At 38.4% G+C, this 16101-nt stretch overlaps 1 protein-coding gene across 1 annotated transcript; it reads right to left on the bottom strand.

The window, feature by feature from the left end:
• Positions 1-328: 328 nt before the first annotated feature.
• palm1b (paralemmin 1b) lies at positions 329-12683 on the bottom strand. The gene is made up of 7 exons (XM_030775840.1): positions 12317-12683; positions 6742-6787; positions 6038-6118; positions 3189-3316; positions 2935-3013; positions 2762-2783; positions 329-2286 (listed from the first exon to the last, which is right to left on the bottom strand). The coding sequence occupies exons 2-7, from the start codon at positions 6784-6786 to the stop codon at positions 1889-1891; spliced, it is 753 nt and encodes a 250-aa protein (XP_030631700.1). The 5' UTR covers position 6787; positions 12317-12683; the 3' UTR covers positions 329-1888.
• Positions 12684-16101: the final 3418 nt, after the last annotated feature.

The raw sequence follows: 16101 nt of genomic DNA, 5'->3' as shown, positions 1-16101 counted from the left end.
ATCCCTACCAGGTTTAAAGGTCCCTGCCAAATGTTACTATCCTATCCATCTATTTTCTTTTTTCAAACATGATTAAATACAGGAGGAGACCTTCCTAAGGTTATCAACCTCTTCAACAGTTCAGCAGGAGATAGCATAAAAATGAGCAGAAATGATGACATCTTAAATATGGACACAATTCTCTATATTGTCTGAAGGAGCAGTTAGGTTTGTAATCAAACATCACATGTATAAGTTTACAAGCCTGACTGAGCTAAGAATAAAGAGAGATACATTTAAATGATAGTCGAGTATACACCAATGGCTTGTAAACAAACATTTTCTTTATTATTGTTCCTGATTTTAACACTTGGACCAAAACAAGCATTGGCCATACCAATGAAGCACCTATACCTCATGACATATTTCAGATACCCACAAAGCCTACTATTTCACACCAAAATGAAATCAATTTAGAGCTAAAACATCACAATGACAGTAAAGCTGTACATATGGAAAGTCCTCACTACTTGACAGTGAAAACAGGTTTCAAAGAGCAACTGAAGACAATGAAGTTGGACGCCAATACAATGATCTGTTATCTGAGAGATCAGTTATCTGAATAATGAAAGCATAGGGCCCCTTTTCTTAGGGAAATTGTTAGACTGCAGCAACAACACCACGAACGACAAAACAGAATTGTGAGCACCGTACATCAAAAATGAAAATTCCATTGTCCATAAACAGAGGCAAAAGGTGACAGAGGTTATTCCAGAAAAAAAAAGGTTTGTTACAGAGAGAATTCACTTTTTGTGTAAATTCAAAAGCAAATATGAAATGGGGCTAAAGTCTTACTGTTTTACCAAAATATGCATTTTAGTTAGAATTAGATGTTTAGCTTGTGTTGTTATTCACAAAATTCTTTTGGATTGAATTTTTTTAAAACAGAGGTACCCAGCTCAGTCCCTGGAAACAACGTATCTTGAAACTGCATTGCTGCTACCTACTAATCAATTAGCAGACATGTTGGATCAGGTCTAATACAGTGTTGAGGTACTGAGTTGGTGGAGACACAGGAAATATGCTTCTGAAGGACTCAGCTGAGTGCCTATGGTTTAAAATACAACACTGCACTTGAATCCAGTAAATGTGTGAGATGAACCGTGAAACTGTTATCTTTGCAAAAAGTGACGTGTTCTTAATCCGATAGCCATTTTTGAGACATGGAAATTTTGATGAATTTTTTTATTTCATTTTTCTCTGGATAAAAAGTGTTCTCTCACAGCATTAACAGTCATAAATAACATTACTTATATATACAAAGATTATGCACTATGATAACGATTACCAAAATAAAATTGTGGACAAGGACTGCACTCAATGTACCAATGCTCACAGTGGTTGGAGATGACTTCGAAACAAAAAAACATACTCATATTATAAAAACATAATAACATTACATATCAATATAATAGTTTCATTTCAATTATAAAGTACTATTTTAGAAACACTAACATATATGAGAGAGATAAATAGCTAAAGAGTCATAGAGAGATACCTGTGTCCTTCATGTTTCCTTTCAATGCAAGTCAGTTGGGGAATGTACATCATTTCTGAAGGCCAATGTCCTTCAAACCAGATCTCAGCCCCACATAGAATCTTGGTCTCATTACTTCTGTCCTTCAAAAAGCAATAATACTGAACTTCATAAGATTACATAATGAAAATATATGTATATATAAATGTCAAGACAGAAATATAGAAAAATATTAATAGAAATAAAAAATAAGAAGAAATACATATTGGACAACAGAAGTTTGTTTCATTTTTTTTTTTTTTTCAATCTTGACGTGGTTGCGCTGTTACTTTCCCCAAGAAGAGTCTAATCCTAAAACGTGAGTAGTCGAGCTCACATGACGGTGCAGCACTTGCAAGGCTGCTTATCTTTTGACTTAACCTCCTCCTTTGACTCCTCCTTGGATTCTTCTTGGGGTTTCTCTGGGTTGGCCGTGCTGCCGTTTGGAGGAGCCTGGTCCTCCTTGGCCTCCTCACTAGCCCCTTTGCTCTCACCATCTTCAATGACCACAAACTCAGCTTTGACCGTGCTCTCCAGCCCTAAGGCCTTCTTGGTTTCCTCCTCGTCCTCTACATTCTTGTACCCCATGAACACCATGGTAACGGGGTGCTCCGCGCTGGCGTTTTCAATAGCGGCGTCAGGGTTGGTACACTGCAGTTTGGCCTCAATGCCTGTGACCTTTCTGGTAGTTTGTTCGCTGGCAGCATTAGGACTGGGCACACCGTTCTCCACTGCAAAAGACAGAAGGAGAGAGAGAGAGAGAGAGAGAGAGAGAATTGCAGTAATGACTCCATAAGTAATGCGTTTAAATGTATAGTGGCTGTTTGAAACCCGAGAACTGTTTGTGGAGATGATTTTAAGGCTCGAAGACTTGAAATGAAGAATGCTTTACAGATGCATCTGTTAGAACAGTGCTATGTTAAAAGTTCAAAAACACGCTGAATGACTACAATCAGCTTTTTCATGACATACAAATGAGGATTTTATGTATCAAGAGTTCTTGTATTTTATTAGCACATATGGCTGAAATGAACAGGGTCATTTGACTAAGTTTTTAGCCCAGAGGCTGATTCACATGATTTCAGTGCAACTGCATGGATTACAACCACAATAATAAACACACTGATACTGATATTCATTCATTTTTTTTATCTCACTGAAAAGGGTAGAGGTCAAAGAGAGAGTAAATGTCACCAAAGCACTTACCTTTCACAGAGCCAGCAGGTGACTGAAAGAGAAGAGATTCAAAACTGAGTCATACCATTGTCATCATGAGCAAACTGTTAGCAAGTATTTTTATACCACATCTCCACACAGTGGATGAATATGATCTTTTGATATGTGACTGCATGTGGAGTTTTCCATACAAGCATTCTTACATTATCATTTTCTTGTTTATCCCCAGTGGGTTTGTTTGCAGGCACTCCAGTCTCTAGCTCTTCAATCTCTTGCTCCAGTCTGTCACAAAAGAAGAAGAGCTTTTCAAAAAATTTGGACCTTTGATTCTCATTGACAGAAAGATATTTTATGGTGTGCTGGGTTATGCAGTGCAGTCTGACAGTTCAGTGTGAAAATCTATGTATTCTGCTCTCTACTGAAAAAACATGTCATTGCCTATCAGTTATCAGCCCACCTCAGGATATTTTCCTCCAGTTGTTTAGTCTTGGCTTCATCCTCTTGGAGCTGCTTCTGCATCTCATCCTCTCCTGAGCCACTAGATGGCGCTCCATCCAGCAGCCATCGCTCCCTAAGTGCCTTTGACTGAGATTAGAGGTAGAGGTTGGAGACTGGACATGGCTCAGACTGAATACAATGCATGCTCTCTCTCTCTCTCTCTCTCTCTCTCTCTCTCTCTCTCTCTCACACACACACACACACACACACACACACACACACACACAGGCACAAACATATAAACACAAACTACCAACAACTGGGTGACAATGTACATAGGGATACTTTCTATCAAGTCTGTTACAGTTTCGCAATTAATATGTGTACAGTCTACGGCGAAAGGATTTAAAAGTTTGATTAAACTTGACTCCAATACATTTAAAATACAGCCCTGGAGAAAGCAGCTCCACTATGAACTGTGATTCAATGTCCTTATCCTTCCACTCAGACTGTCTGGGCTATCATTAACCATTCAGGCAGCAGATACGCATGACCATTAGCCATCCATTAGCTTTTCACTTTGGGGCATAACACACAGCTGCTAATGCACGCCAAGCACGCTCCTAGTGAGTGAAACATTATGACAGGCGCCAGCTAAAACAGAGCTTCCTGCCATGATTCCCTGCTCCCTGGAGCCGAAAAGAGACAGTAGGGTTCAGAGACCAGGGCCAAGGGAAGTGGCTCTTCTGTCTGTTTGTCTGTGTCCGTGTGTTACCTTCAGCTTTGCAAAATGTCATAAAAAAAAAAAGTATTGAGAGATTTTCCACATGAAGAGACGGGGCTCTGGGCCACTGCACACATAGCACGGGTTAGAACTGCCGTCATTGGCTCAGGAGTGTTGTTCTGCTGGATGACTGTGAGAGGAAACTGATGAGGCAACCGAGAGATTCTGTGAAAACCTGTTCTAAAATTCTTCTGGAACAGAAAATAGGATATATAGGCGACAGATGTGAGTGCAGCTAGGCTAGGTATATTTACTGGATGTGTCAACCACTTATTTAAATGGGTCTTTTTAAATCTCTCTCTCTCTCTCTCTCTATATATATATATATATATATATAAAGGGTTCTTTTTCACACCATGCCCTTCCCACTATTACTCCCTTTCTCAGCTTTCCTAATCCAGCTTCTCCTCAATCCAGATTTATGCGCCGGGATCGAACAAAATCCATAGGCTACTCTACAACGCATGGAAAATTATTCCAGTAGCTATCTGTCTTCTAAGAAAATTACATTGGCTAAGGACTTGTGCGTTTCTGAATGCCGTGAAGCGAAGAACAGTCTGGCTCTCCAGGGTCTGCTCCCCCCCCACCCCACCCTTCTCCTGTTCTGGTAGTGGAGCAGAGAGCTCTGGCACAGTGACAGATCTGCTGACATCACCAGGCGTTCACACCCATCCACATGCACACAATACAGTCACAGCAGAGAGCAGAACACAAAGAAATAGAACCCCTGTTCAATAGGAAACCCTTGCCTGTTCAATTGTTCCCTATAGAAAGAAATGGAATCTCTTAAGCCCCGAAGACAATAGCAGATATAAAGCAAACAAACGAAAAGTATCACGTAGTGACAGATAACAAACGGGAAGCCATTGCCTCACAGGATATTTGTGGGGTGAGAGGAGCACGATCCCAAGCTATTGTTAGATGGTCGTGCCCTGAACAGAGGACTTTGGTTGTTGCTTGACTTTATCACCAGATTTACAGATTTACATGAATAGTTAAATTGGGCAAAGGATGTAAAAAGAGGTTTTGCAAGTAAACAAAATTGATGGATGATGGTACGTAAGCACTTCTAAATTCTTTATGTGCCAAGTAACACATTCTATGAGTTTTGGATAAGGCTTTGTGAGTGATGCTAAATGTAGTGCACAGGCAAACTAAAACCACCTGATGATTTGCTTGTTTCTAGTGTCTGTAAATCTCTGTTTTGTCCATGTTATCCATGTCAGTTTTCAAAGATTTGTGTATATTTCAACTTCTGCAAAATATTTCACAGAAATTTAGTCTCTACCTTTGACTTAATGCCATGACATTATTTTTATGCAAGTATTTAAAAGCAACTTAAGCATCCAATGCCTCCGTTTAAATTCCATCTAAAAATTAAGCATAATATGTATTATACAAAATGTTTTTGAATTTGTATCTTTCTTTAACAGTTTCTCCAGAGAACAAATTTTGTGGGAGATGATTAGTTTAATGGCACATTTGAAATGGCTCATTATGAAAAACACACTGATTTGAGATGGACAAGGGATAAAATGTGGACATTTCAAAAATCAACTCATCTCTCAGGGAATTCAGCCCATTGTAACAATGAGCAGTTTACTTGGCCAGAGGGTCCAGAATATTTCCCCTGACCCTCAAAACAGGAAGCTACTGCTAAAACACCCCCATCCCCTTTCTACAAAATGCCAAAAATCACTCTCACGTTACCAGTTTCAACACCAGAGTTTTAAATAGACACATCAGGCTTCAGACAGGCGAGGTCAGTGTTTAAATGAGACACGCCCAAACAATGGCGACCTCTTGTAGTCCTATCAAAGACTCTTTGCCTAGTTTAAAATGTCACTCACACACACACACACACACACACACACAGAGTCAAACATCCTTGAAGCTTATTAATGTCGTACACCCAAACTTTAATCCACAAGGCAGCAGCACAAAAGCAGGTCTGCTCGCACTGGCCGTAATGCATTTACATGGGAGAGAGATGTTGCTGACAGTGTACAAGCAAGAACACTTTCATTATCCTTTATTGAAGTGGGACAGGCCACAGTAAGACAAAGAAAAAAAAAGTGTGTTACTTTGAGATGCTGGAGCTGTCGGCGGTCATCTTCCAGCTGTCTACGTTTGTTCTCAATCTCTGCCTGCTTCTTCCTCTTCTCCTAAAAGAGAGACAACAAGAGACAACAACACACAAAAATCTGATTACTTGCCACAAAGTTAATCCTGTGGATACCATCAATCTCAGCTCTGCAGTGTGACAGGTCCGACATTACTCTACAGTATAATGGAATGAGACATAGTGATGTAATGCAAAGTTTTGAAAGAACATTACAGCAGATGTTGCTGCTGGACGTAGATTTTTGAGATGCCCATTGATCTTATCCAGGAAATCTTCACAAGGTACACACAAGTCAAGTGGAATACATTAGGTCTTTATTTATGTCTGGTAAGGGAAGCTCCTTAGCCATGTTAATTATTTATCCTTAAAAAAGGGTTGTGTGTTTTAGGCTGGACACGCATCATGCTAAGTATCTACGCTACGTCGTAGACACACCATGCGATGGATATTACAGAGGAGCTAAATTGCTCAGTGGACTGTACTGTTTTGGCATGTTTTCAACTGCTCTATTCTGCTTAATCCTATCCTATTACACTCTTGCAATAGATTACATAAAGGAGGAAACTGGTCCACTGTCAACTATTTGGAGTTTCTTAGGCATAAGTTATAATTTGTTTAGCTAATGTAGAAATGACTCTCAGTGTGTAGTGAGATCTTACTCACAGCTATGGCCTGAAGTCTCTCTTGGTGTGACAAAGCCTCCGACATCCTATGAGGAAAGAAGAAAGACGAAAAGTTCACACAGCAGTTGAGATATCAGGGAAAGGTGAGAACAATGCTGTACTTTGGGAAAAAAAAAATAACACTGAGTGAAAGAAAGGAAAGCATTTGGGTAGCTGTTTTTATCTAGAGCCTTTGTGTGTCTGGGCAAGGCCCTCAGATCTGTCTACCAACACATACAGCTTCAGATTGTTCACATGCAGGGCACTTTGGACGTCCTGCTCTCCTCATAACAAACATAATAACGTAACAAATGCCTTACAGACATCAACAAAGCGTTAAATATGAACTGCTGTACCTGTCTGCTAAAGTTCCTATCTGATAAAATATGAGCCAACCCAGGCTGGCTGTTTTGCACCTTTCTCCTTTCAGGGAAAACAGATCGATGGAAATCAATAACAAAATGGAAAGCTCTTTTTCCTTTTCTCGGAAAGCAAACTGGAAAGACGTGCAGGGATATCACAATCACTTAACACAGTTTTGCAGACTTCACCAGAGTCATGAAGGAAAGAGTTATGAATGGCATGTAAATTTTAGGACTGTTAACAGTCTTTTTGCATTCCTCCCTAAATTGATTCCAGAGCTCCTTTTCTAAGATGACCCAGAGGGAAGCCTCATGCTGCTCTAGAAATTCAAGAAAACCCAAACAAGATTATCCAGCAATCAGTGATAAATCTCTGATTAAACACTACTCTGCTTAGTTTGACCACTTGTTGAGTGTAAAATTTTATAGAGGTAAAAAAAAAAAAAAAAGACCGTCCAGCCGTTGATCTTTGCTTTAGGGATTTGTTAGTCCACGTACTACTATGAGCAACAAAGTAAATGTGTACACTACTTCTACCCATTTTCCAAAATCACTGATGTGTGGTTATGTATCGTGTTGATCCACATATTATAAAAGAGTGAGGAAAACGCAGAATTCCTGAATTGAGACAATTTGCCATAAAATATCAGAGTTAAATGGACACATAGTTAAAAAAGAGGTCAAGCACATAAAAAAAAGAGAGAGATGTGCAAAGGAAGGCCAAGTTGAACATGGCACAATGCCGTCTTTTATCAAAGTCTGTTTTATAGCTGAGTTGGGCACTCTTCCACTGAGAAAAGGGCTGCTCTCCTCAGAAACGGCTGGAGGGAAGAGTCATCCAGCTGATTAGAGAACTGAATGGCCCACCCATGCAGAGAGACAGTCACATGCTAACCTCTCAAAAGACAAACTGCCAAATGTTTATGTATAAGTTCTCTCTCTCTCGCTTTTCACTCTTTGTCCTCTCATTTCACACTCAAGAGAATCTCTCACAATGGGCCCGATCATGCTGGACAAAAATCTGAAAAACGGTTTAACTATGATTTACTCTCGTAGGTTCAGCTAACACAATGCATTAACTTAACTGGTGTGTTAAGTCATCAAAAGCTATCAACTTCCCAGTCCTTGTTGTTGAAGACAAAAATAAACATTACAAAATCGCTGAAGGTTTTTAACGTATCCTGGTTACAGATTCCAACAATCTCCACATTCAGTTCAAGCAAGCAATAATTGAAAACGTCTTGTACTGAAAAACTAATCCAACAGGAACAAGCCATCTATTAAATCCCTGGTAAACGAATATCATACTGCACACAATACAGACCTGACTACCTGTTACAAATGAGCCTTATTCAGTCAAGTAACTGATATGTTGGTATTGATGGCTATCCCATGCCGTCTGTGTTGTAATCTGTTTTTATCACGTAGAGACATTTTATCTGACCCTGAATTTCACAGGTTTCATCAAACTAATCTGAGATTATCTAAAACAAACACATAAGAATAGGATTAGGATGCATCCACAGAAAACAGAGCTGATCTGAGAGTTTTACAGCTAAAACATTTGGTTCCTGAGTACACTAAGAGGATGAAACAGGAAAAAAGTATGTATGGGGCCATACAGCTATTTTATCTGATGATATACCCTTTTAAGATGAGAGAGCAGTTGACCCCCCCCCCCCCCCCCAAAAAAAAAGTAAATTTGTTGTTTAGACGCAGTTCTCTTTAAACTACTTTCCGTTTTCTGGTGCTTTTGTTGGATGATGAAGTATGAGTATATCTTGAACCTTCTAGAGGACTCCTCAGAAGACAATAATTATGATTTAAATGTGAAAAGTGACAAATGGATGCCAGCTGATTATGGTATGATGATATGTTAGAGTGACAAGAACAGTAAAGTACCCATTGCTCATGTATCAACAATAAATTATTGGCCATAACCAGACTCAACATTTGATATAACTGATCTTATGGTGAAAACTGAAAAAGTGCAAATTTTTCTTGGGTTCCATGAATGTACGTTAATAAAGGTGCAACTGTTGTATCTGTAAGAATCAGAAAACCCCATTCAGACTGAGCTAAAGGGTATCACAATTGGATGGATTTTCACTTTTACTATACACCAATATTGTGATATACATTATGCCACACCATAACTGACGTTTGCAGAAGGGCCACAAATAGATATCTGAATAACTTGTAAATAAATAGGTTGGCCTGACTAAAAGTTACATTTGTAAACGTTTGACTAAAAGTTACTTTTGCACTCGTAAAACTCTGTTTGATCTATCAGGTTGACGGTTTTATGTGGTTTTGGTCAGAACTATCAAGATCTGGATAAAAGTCAACTTTTGGACCATGAAAAGGTCAACATTCATCCTTTCCACATTTCTGTTAAAAAGCAGATTTGTTGAAATATTGAACATACTGTGGAGACAGCAAACAATATTAGAACTGGTTGACAAAAACCATCCCTATATTCTGGACAGGTCCAATGTGAACGGTAAGGCACGGTTTCTAAAGGGCACATGGCCTCACATTTGTGTGGCTTCATGAAGCATGGCCCCATTGGGTGAAGGGAGGAGAAAAGGGAAGGGAGGTTACTGGTCTCTTAAATCAACCACATTGAGTAGAGATACAGACCTACACTGCCCACATGTAGTATCAAAGCCAAAACCGTTGCCAGCACTCCTCAGATGATTCACAATGCCTCTGGCTGGAATTCTCTAAATAATTTCAAGAGTTGTTATTTAGATACGGTTCCTCTGAAATTCACAATCTGACACTGAATAACATTTTCAACCTTGTCCACACATGGAGTTTGTCATGTTTTCAAACAAACATAAAAAAACAAAACAAAAACAAAAAACAAAAACAAAAACATGAACGTATGTTTTTGGTGGATGTTTTTTTTTTTCCCGAAGCTAAGCCATTTCAAACATTCAAATAGTCATGCAGTGTTTGCACTATTTTGAAACAGAAAACTGAAAGATATGGGAATTCAGAATCAACAGGATGAGTTGAGAGAATGTGAGTTGACACTGCTGCAATCAGCTACATGGCACAGATAGAGACAGGATGTGACATGGGTGAGAGTTAAAACATCAGTGGGTAATCAGTTGTGTTTAACTTTAGCACTAAATGGAGATTGATGATGGCCAGCGCAAGATGTTAAAATCATGCAACTAATCAGGTTGCAGAGCATCACAAAAAATAAATTGGAACAGGATGGGCGGTTACTATGGCTGATTACTTCTCGGTCTAGTCTGTAATATAAACTGATATCTAACATTTAAAAGTGAGACTTGTCGTGCCGTGAACCTGAACTCTATGCAAACATATAAATAACTAACCGAAAGTCGCTAAAAAATCCTAATGCATCATTTTTGAAGGGATATGAGGTTAAGTGATACAAAACACTGTGTTAAACATGTTCCAGATGCACTGGGCGCAACACATATCTCAACAAAGAATGCACTCTGTTTCAACAGGGGCCACCCTATAGTAGATAAGGACTGTAGTGCTGGAGTACTGGAATACGAATAACTCAATCAGATGTCAAAATGAGCTATTTACAACTTGCTCAAAACAGCCACACTTCACTATCAGTCCAGGCAACCAAAGCAGGTCACGTTTTTGGAAACAATTTTATATCTACCCTTTGTGTATGAAAAACATTCTACTCAGAAAAACACATACTTAATTTTATAACAAAATGTGTGTTGAGCAAAGCAACTTAGGAATGTCCAAAAATACAAAGCTATTCAGTTCAGCAGTCACAAACCAGACAAAATAAGACAATTAAAATGTAATTTTTTATGAGTGTGTAATCCTGTTATTAGCTATAATTGTGACAAACAAATACAAATCAAAATGAACGCAGTAATATACATAGAATTTTCTATTCTTCAATAAGTAGCCACGTGAGTGAATCAGAGTGTGCACTCTACTTCCAAAGATGATATCTCACAGGACTTGAATATCAGGGAAAAACAAAAATCCGCGGTTCAAATTATCGTGTCATCAGCGCTTTTAACTGACATCTTGACATCTTGACATTCCTGTCCAGTAATATTGCTTTGGCCTGGTTTCGGGGGCCCCACTAACCCAGTGTCTCCGATGTTCACTCAGGCGCAAACTTAACTGACACAGCTATTGGCATTGACAGTGTCAGAGTAGTGTGACCATGCCCCTTCTCTGTCCCAGCATCCGCCAGCACGTCCGCTAGTTATCCTGTGCTGGCCGATTTTAATCTGGAACCGCGGAATTTTTACTGACAGAACCTCCCGTTAGGTCCCCTTACTGCCGAAACAAACAGTGAGATGAAAGTGAAAAAAACACCCCACTAAAACGACCTATATGAGGTACCCTACACTATGTGGGTGGGGATACGAATATATTTATACGAATATAGCAGTCTGTATATCCAAAGGAAAACGAAACGTTAGTATAGGATTCAGATGTTTCCTTTTGATCTAAGAAACTGGCTGAAATGCGAGCTAAACCGACAATGCAACACAAGGCAATTCAACATTTTATGTCGGTACATTCAGTTCTACACGGCCATATTGGAGCATCCCACCCGGTCACATCAACACGCAAGTGTAATCTGGTCCTTTCACACCTAGTGTAGTCTACCGTGTTTATTTCGCGTAAAAAAGAGCAACGCGTTGTAGAAATGCAGCTTGCTCTACGTAGTTAAAATAGCCTGTTATAAAAGACACCATACCCAAGCTCAACACATATAAGGACCAACAAATCTTGGAAAATGCAAAGGAATGGCCCTAACGTTGTGTCATGAAGCCTACCCTGTCCCGCCCATAAAGATCACACCAAATGCATTTTAATCAAAACATGTTCGTAATCACGCTACTAATTCTGGGAATCTTGTGATCACAGATGTCTATTCCCGCAGATGTCCATTCCCATACAGAATGTGTCCCAGTTATTGATCTGTGATTAAGAGCGCCATTGCAAATATCAACAAATAGCGAGCTTTTCACCACAGTCTAAGCACATTGAATAGTAGGAAACAGAAATCTATTTTTCAGGAAATATTTTATAGACGGCTTCATAGAAGAATTCTATCATAATTTTGTAGGCTACAGTACAGAGTTTTCTTGCATAGAGCCTATGTCTGCGATTTATCAACCAGTCATTAATGTCAATGAACGGAAACAAACGGTAAAGCATAGACAAACAACATTCACTTACTCAATAGCCTGTCTCTGGTTAAGTCCTCCAGAAGCGTATGTCACTGCCTCCTCTCAAACAAAATCCCTCTTGGAGGCGTAAACGAAATAAGCTATTAATGTGACGTTGTGATTATCATAAATCCTCAACCCACTGTATCTTCTCACGACTTACTACCAGCCACGACTAAAATGTAGCGATGTCCGAATGTTTTTCGGGGAGCGCTGCTCAACCCTACAATGAAGATTTCAAGCTGTCCTCTAAAACCGAACAAGACAGCAGATATCTCACATGGCTTAATGCGTTTGGAATGGGTGGTGAACGACGCAGACTATCCTATTGACTCAACAGTGCCCTTTGTTTCCCGCTCGGCAGTCAGGCTACTCCACGAGTGCTTTACGGGCAAGCCTTGCAATTACTCTGTAGTAGTGAGAGTGGGGAGAGAGAGCTACCCAGATACGCCTCCCTCAGGACATACGAGGGGCTGGGGCCTTGCTAATAATGGATATTCAAATACAGCCCACAACTTAAACAACTACACAAACAACTGTGTTTTGCTGGATTTCTGAATGTAGTGCAGTTTGTGCAAATGCTTATGGCATCAGTTTAACAGGTGTGTACAACTGATTTCCTGTTCTCTGTAACATTTTGTGAAATCATCCATATTCCCATCCTCAGAATATCTGTTTCAGCACAAGCTTGATATTTCCAGAGAAACCTTTTTATCCCAGTTTGTCAGCATTCTTTCTGAAAATGAACCAAGATGCTTGAACTTCCGGAGAATTCTAATTCTAATCTGTGTTTAAAGTACGATGGATAAGAAAAACATTTTTGTGCTCCACTTTATGAATGAGGCTAAAATCCTTCTAACCAAGGCAATTTTTCAAACAAGTTTTAAGCACACATATCCTTTTAGTAACAGTTTTTAGGCAGTAAAGCTTGTCCAAAACCTTGGGGTTAAACCTAATCCAAATATTTTTTGACATTTTAGGATTATTCTAAATATACTCACACCATCTACAAATGAATTACTTTTAGATAGATTACTTTTAACCCCAGTAAGAAATAGTTTTTCATAAAAATACATCAACTTGAGAGGTCATCCAAGACACAATCTGTAGCGTGTACAGTAATTCTATGCGCTGCTGTGCCCCCTCAGATAAAATTTTTGCCCCCTCAGTTTTAACTGTCGCCTAATCATAAGGTACACATTACATTTGTGCCTGGCTGGCCCCCTTTGCAAATCTCAAATGCCCCCTCAGTCATTGCACCCTGCAGCCAGCCATGATTCTATCCATTATAACAAGCTACAGATTCATTCACACGCGAGAGATCATTCTCCATCTACATCTCACACTCAGTCGCAACCTACGTTAAAAGAAACTCACTTTACTGTTATATCTTCTATTTACTTCTATTTACTTTACTGGTAATTTTACAAAGTAAACATTTTGGCTAGGTTTAGGGCACATTTATATTTTATTTATTGTTTATATTTTGCATTCTCTGTCCCGTAGCTCCAGAAACGTAAAGATTATTGATTTTTTTCATGCTCAATATCAAGAGGTTTGTTTTGAAGTTCATGGTTGGTTATCTCTAAAACAGTCAGATATACCCAAATACAATCGGGTTTCTATTTTGTTCTGTATTAATGTTCTTAAAAACCCACTTATATTCATATAGGCTTCACTGATGAATATTTTCAAACCTATGTGGTGAAACAGTTGTCCTACATCTCTTTCATTTCTTTGAATGAAATTTAAATTTAAATCTTTCTATGAAACCCTGAGATATGTAAAAATGAAAAGTACTTCACAATGTTGTACTCAATGTTCACAAAAGATATTTTGCTATAAATACGGAGGATGTTATTTTTCTATTTTATTTATTATTTATAGTTGCAAGGTGCATTTAGTTGCACTTTTTCAAACTTTCTTTAATGTTATGGTATTTTGTGTCTCATTGTTCTGTATAACTGTTGAAACACGTTTTTAAAAGCATACCTGTAATCCCAAAATCACACAGCCATAACAGTCACTTCAAATGTAATTCAAGAGAAACCTGAACAGTAATTTGAAACTGGCTAGCAACTTCAATTTTTTAGTTTTAGTTTTAGCACTTTAGTTTAAGGATCACATATCTGTCATCTTAATATAACCAATATACAAATGATTAATAATACGTAATGTAGACTTTACTGAGCACTTGTCCAGAGATGTAATTGTTATATATTGGTAGCTAACACATGATCCTTAAAATAGAGTGTCATCCTTTTTAGTGCGTCTCCTGCACCTCAGTTAATTTACCAATGACAATATCCCATTGGAAAATATTTAAATGGCAGGGAATAACATTTTTATCTTCCACAGTAAAGCTACCTTTGGAGAAGTATTTTTCATTTTAAGTCATCAGCTTCAAAATCGCACATCTCTAAATAAAGGCGACTAAAAGCATCAAAGAGATTCTTGTCTCCTCAGAGCACAGAATCTCTAATTTAATAATTTTACATATTACATAGTATATTAAAATAAACGTATACATAGCATTGTTATTTTGACTTCTATATACAGCATACCATGTTCAATGTCCTGAATTCCTACCCCAGAATCTTTTTTTTTTTTTTTTTTTTGGATCTGTAAGAAAAGTGACAGGCAAGGGCAGCAAATTTACTTACAAAAACATCTACTTTCTCATAAACAAATATCTGATTTCTATGCAAGTACACATTCAAACTTTGTATACATAGGGCAACCTGTAATTAGCTGTTTAGAACTGGATTTCATATACAATATAAACCAGTGGTTCTTAACTACAGTCCTGGGGGGCCACTGTCCTGCACGTTTTTATTTTAACTCTTCATTATCACAGTTAATTGAGCTAATCAAGGGCTTGATGTTTAACTGATCTGTGGAATAAGGTGTGTCAGTCCTGAGCTCTGGAGAGTTAAAACAAAGACGTGCAGGACAGTGGCCCCCTAGGACTGGAGTTGAGAACCACTGATATAAACAGTTTTTTTCAAAGGTTGAAGTAAAATCTCCTTTAACCTCCAGATGGCATTAGTGTTCCAGTTTTATCATGTTATATTGTGTGTGTGTGTGTGTTTTCTGTTATGACTGAGCTGTGCATTTTTAAATAAATATAGAAGTACTCAGCCAAATCCCTATGTATTTGCAATATTACAGGTTATACGTTTTATAAAGAACCTTGTACATAAACGCACTTCCAATTAAATGTAAATGATTAAAAGAATATAGAACATAACATAATGGTGATATAAATGCCTAGAGCTTGACAGCAACAAAGAATTCATCATACTTCATGATGGTTTTTTTTGTCAGCTGCCTTGCTGTGTTTTTATATCTCTTTGCTAATATGTATGTATTTGCTTATATGTATGTATGTATGTAATTCTGGATTAAATTCTGTACTATTTGTGTGGCTATTACTTCAGGATGTATTTGACATTTTCTGTGTGGGAGAAGGCAAAGCAAAAGTTAACAGGGAATAAAGATCTTTTTTTTGTCTATAACAACCCTTAAAAATAAAACAAATATTGCTGTAGAAAAAAAAAACCCACACAGCTATAAATGTCACTGTCTGAGAGATACACAGTGCAAAGTAACCTCTCCCATATAACAAGGATGTGCCCTGCTCATGCAAGATTTGGATGACAAAACAAAACCAGCACAGTTTCTTCCACTTGCATCAGAGACATGGCAACACAAAGTGTGGTTTTCTCCAGGGGACTGATGTTGTGCCCGGAGAATGCTTTGAGGACACAGCTTTGTTGACACTTGAGGTACATT

The sequence above is a fragment of the Chanos chanos genome, chromosome 5 (genome assembly GCF_902362185.1).
Source record: "Chanos chanos chromosome 5, fChaCha1.1, whole genome shotgun sequence".
NCBI lineage: Eukaryota > Metazoa > Chordata > Actinopteri > Gonorynchiformes > Chanidae > Chanos > Chanos chanos.
The sequence above is the reverse complement of the archived record's forward strand: the minus strand, read 5'-3'. Positions and strand labels throughout refer to the sequence as shown.

Bases quoted from the DNA above. Each gene is read 5' to 3' on its own strand.
- palm1b (XM_030775840.1), bottom strand. From the start codon at position 6,786: ATGTCGGAGGCTTTGTCACACCAAGAGAGACTTCAGGCCATAGCT. The intron at 3,014-3,188 runs GTGGGCTGATAA...CTTTTGTGACAG, and splicing joins CTGGAGGAAAATATCCTGAG to ACTGGAGCAAGAGATTGAAG. The intron at 2,287-2,761 runs GTAAGTGCTTTG...TGTCTTTTGCAG, and splicing joins ACCTGCTGGCTCTGTGAAAG to TGGAGAACGGTGTGCCCAGT.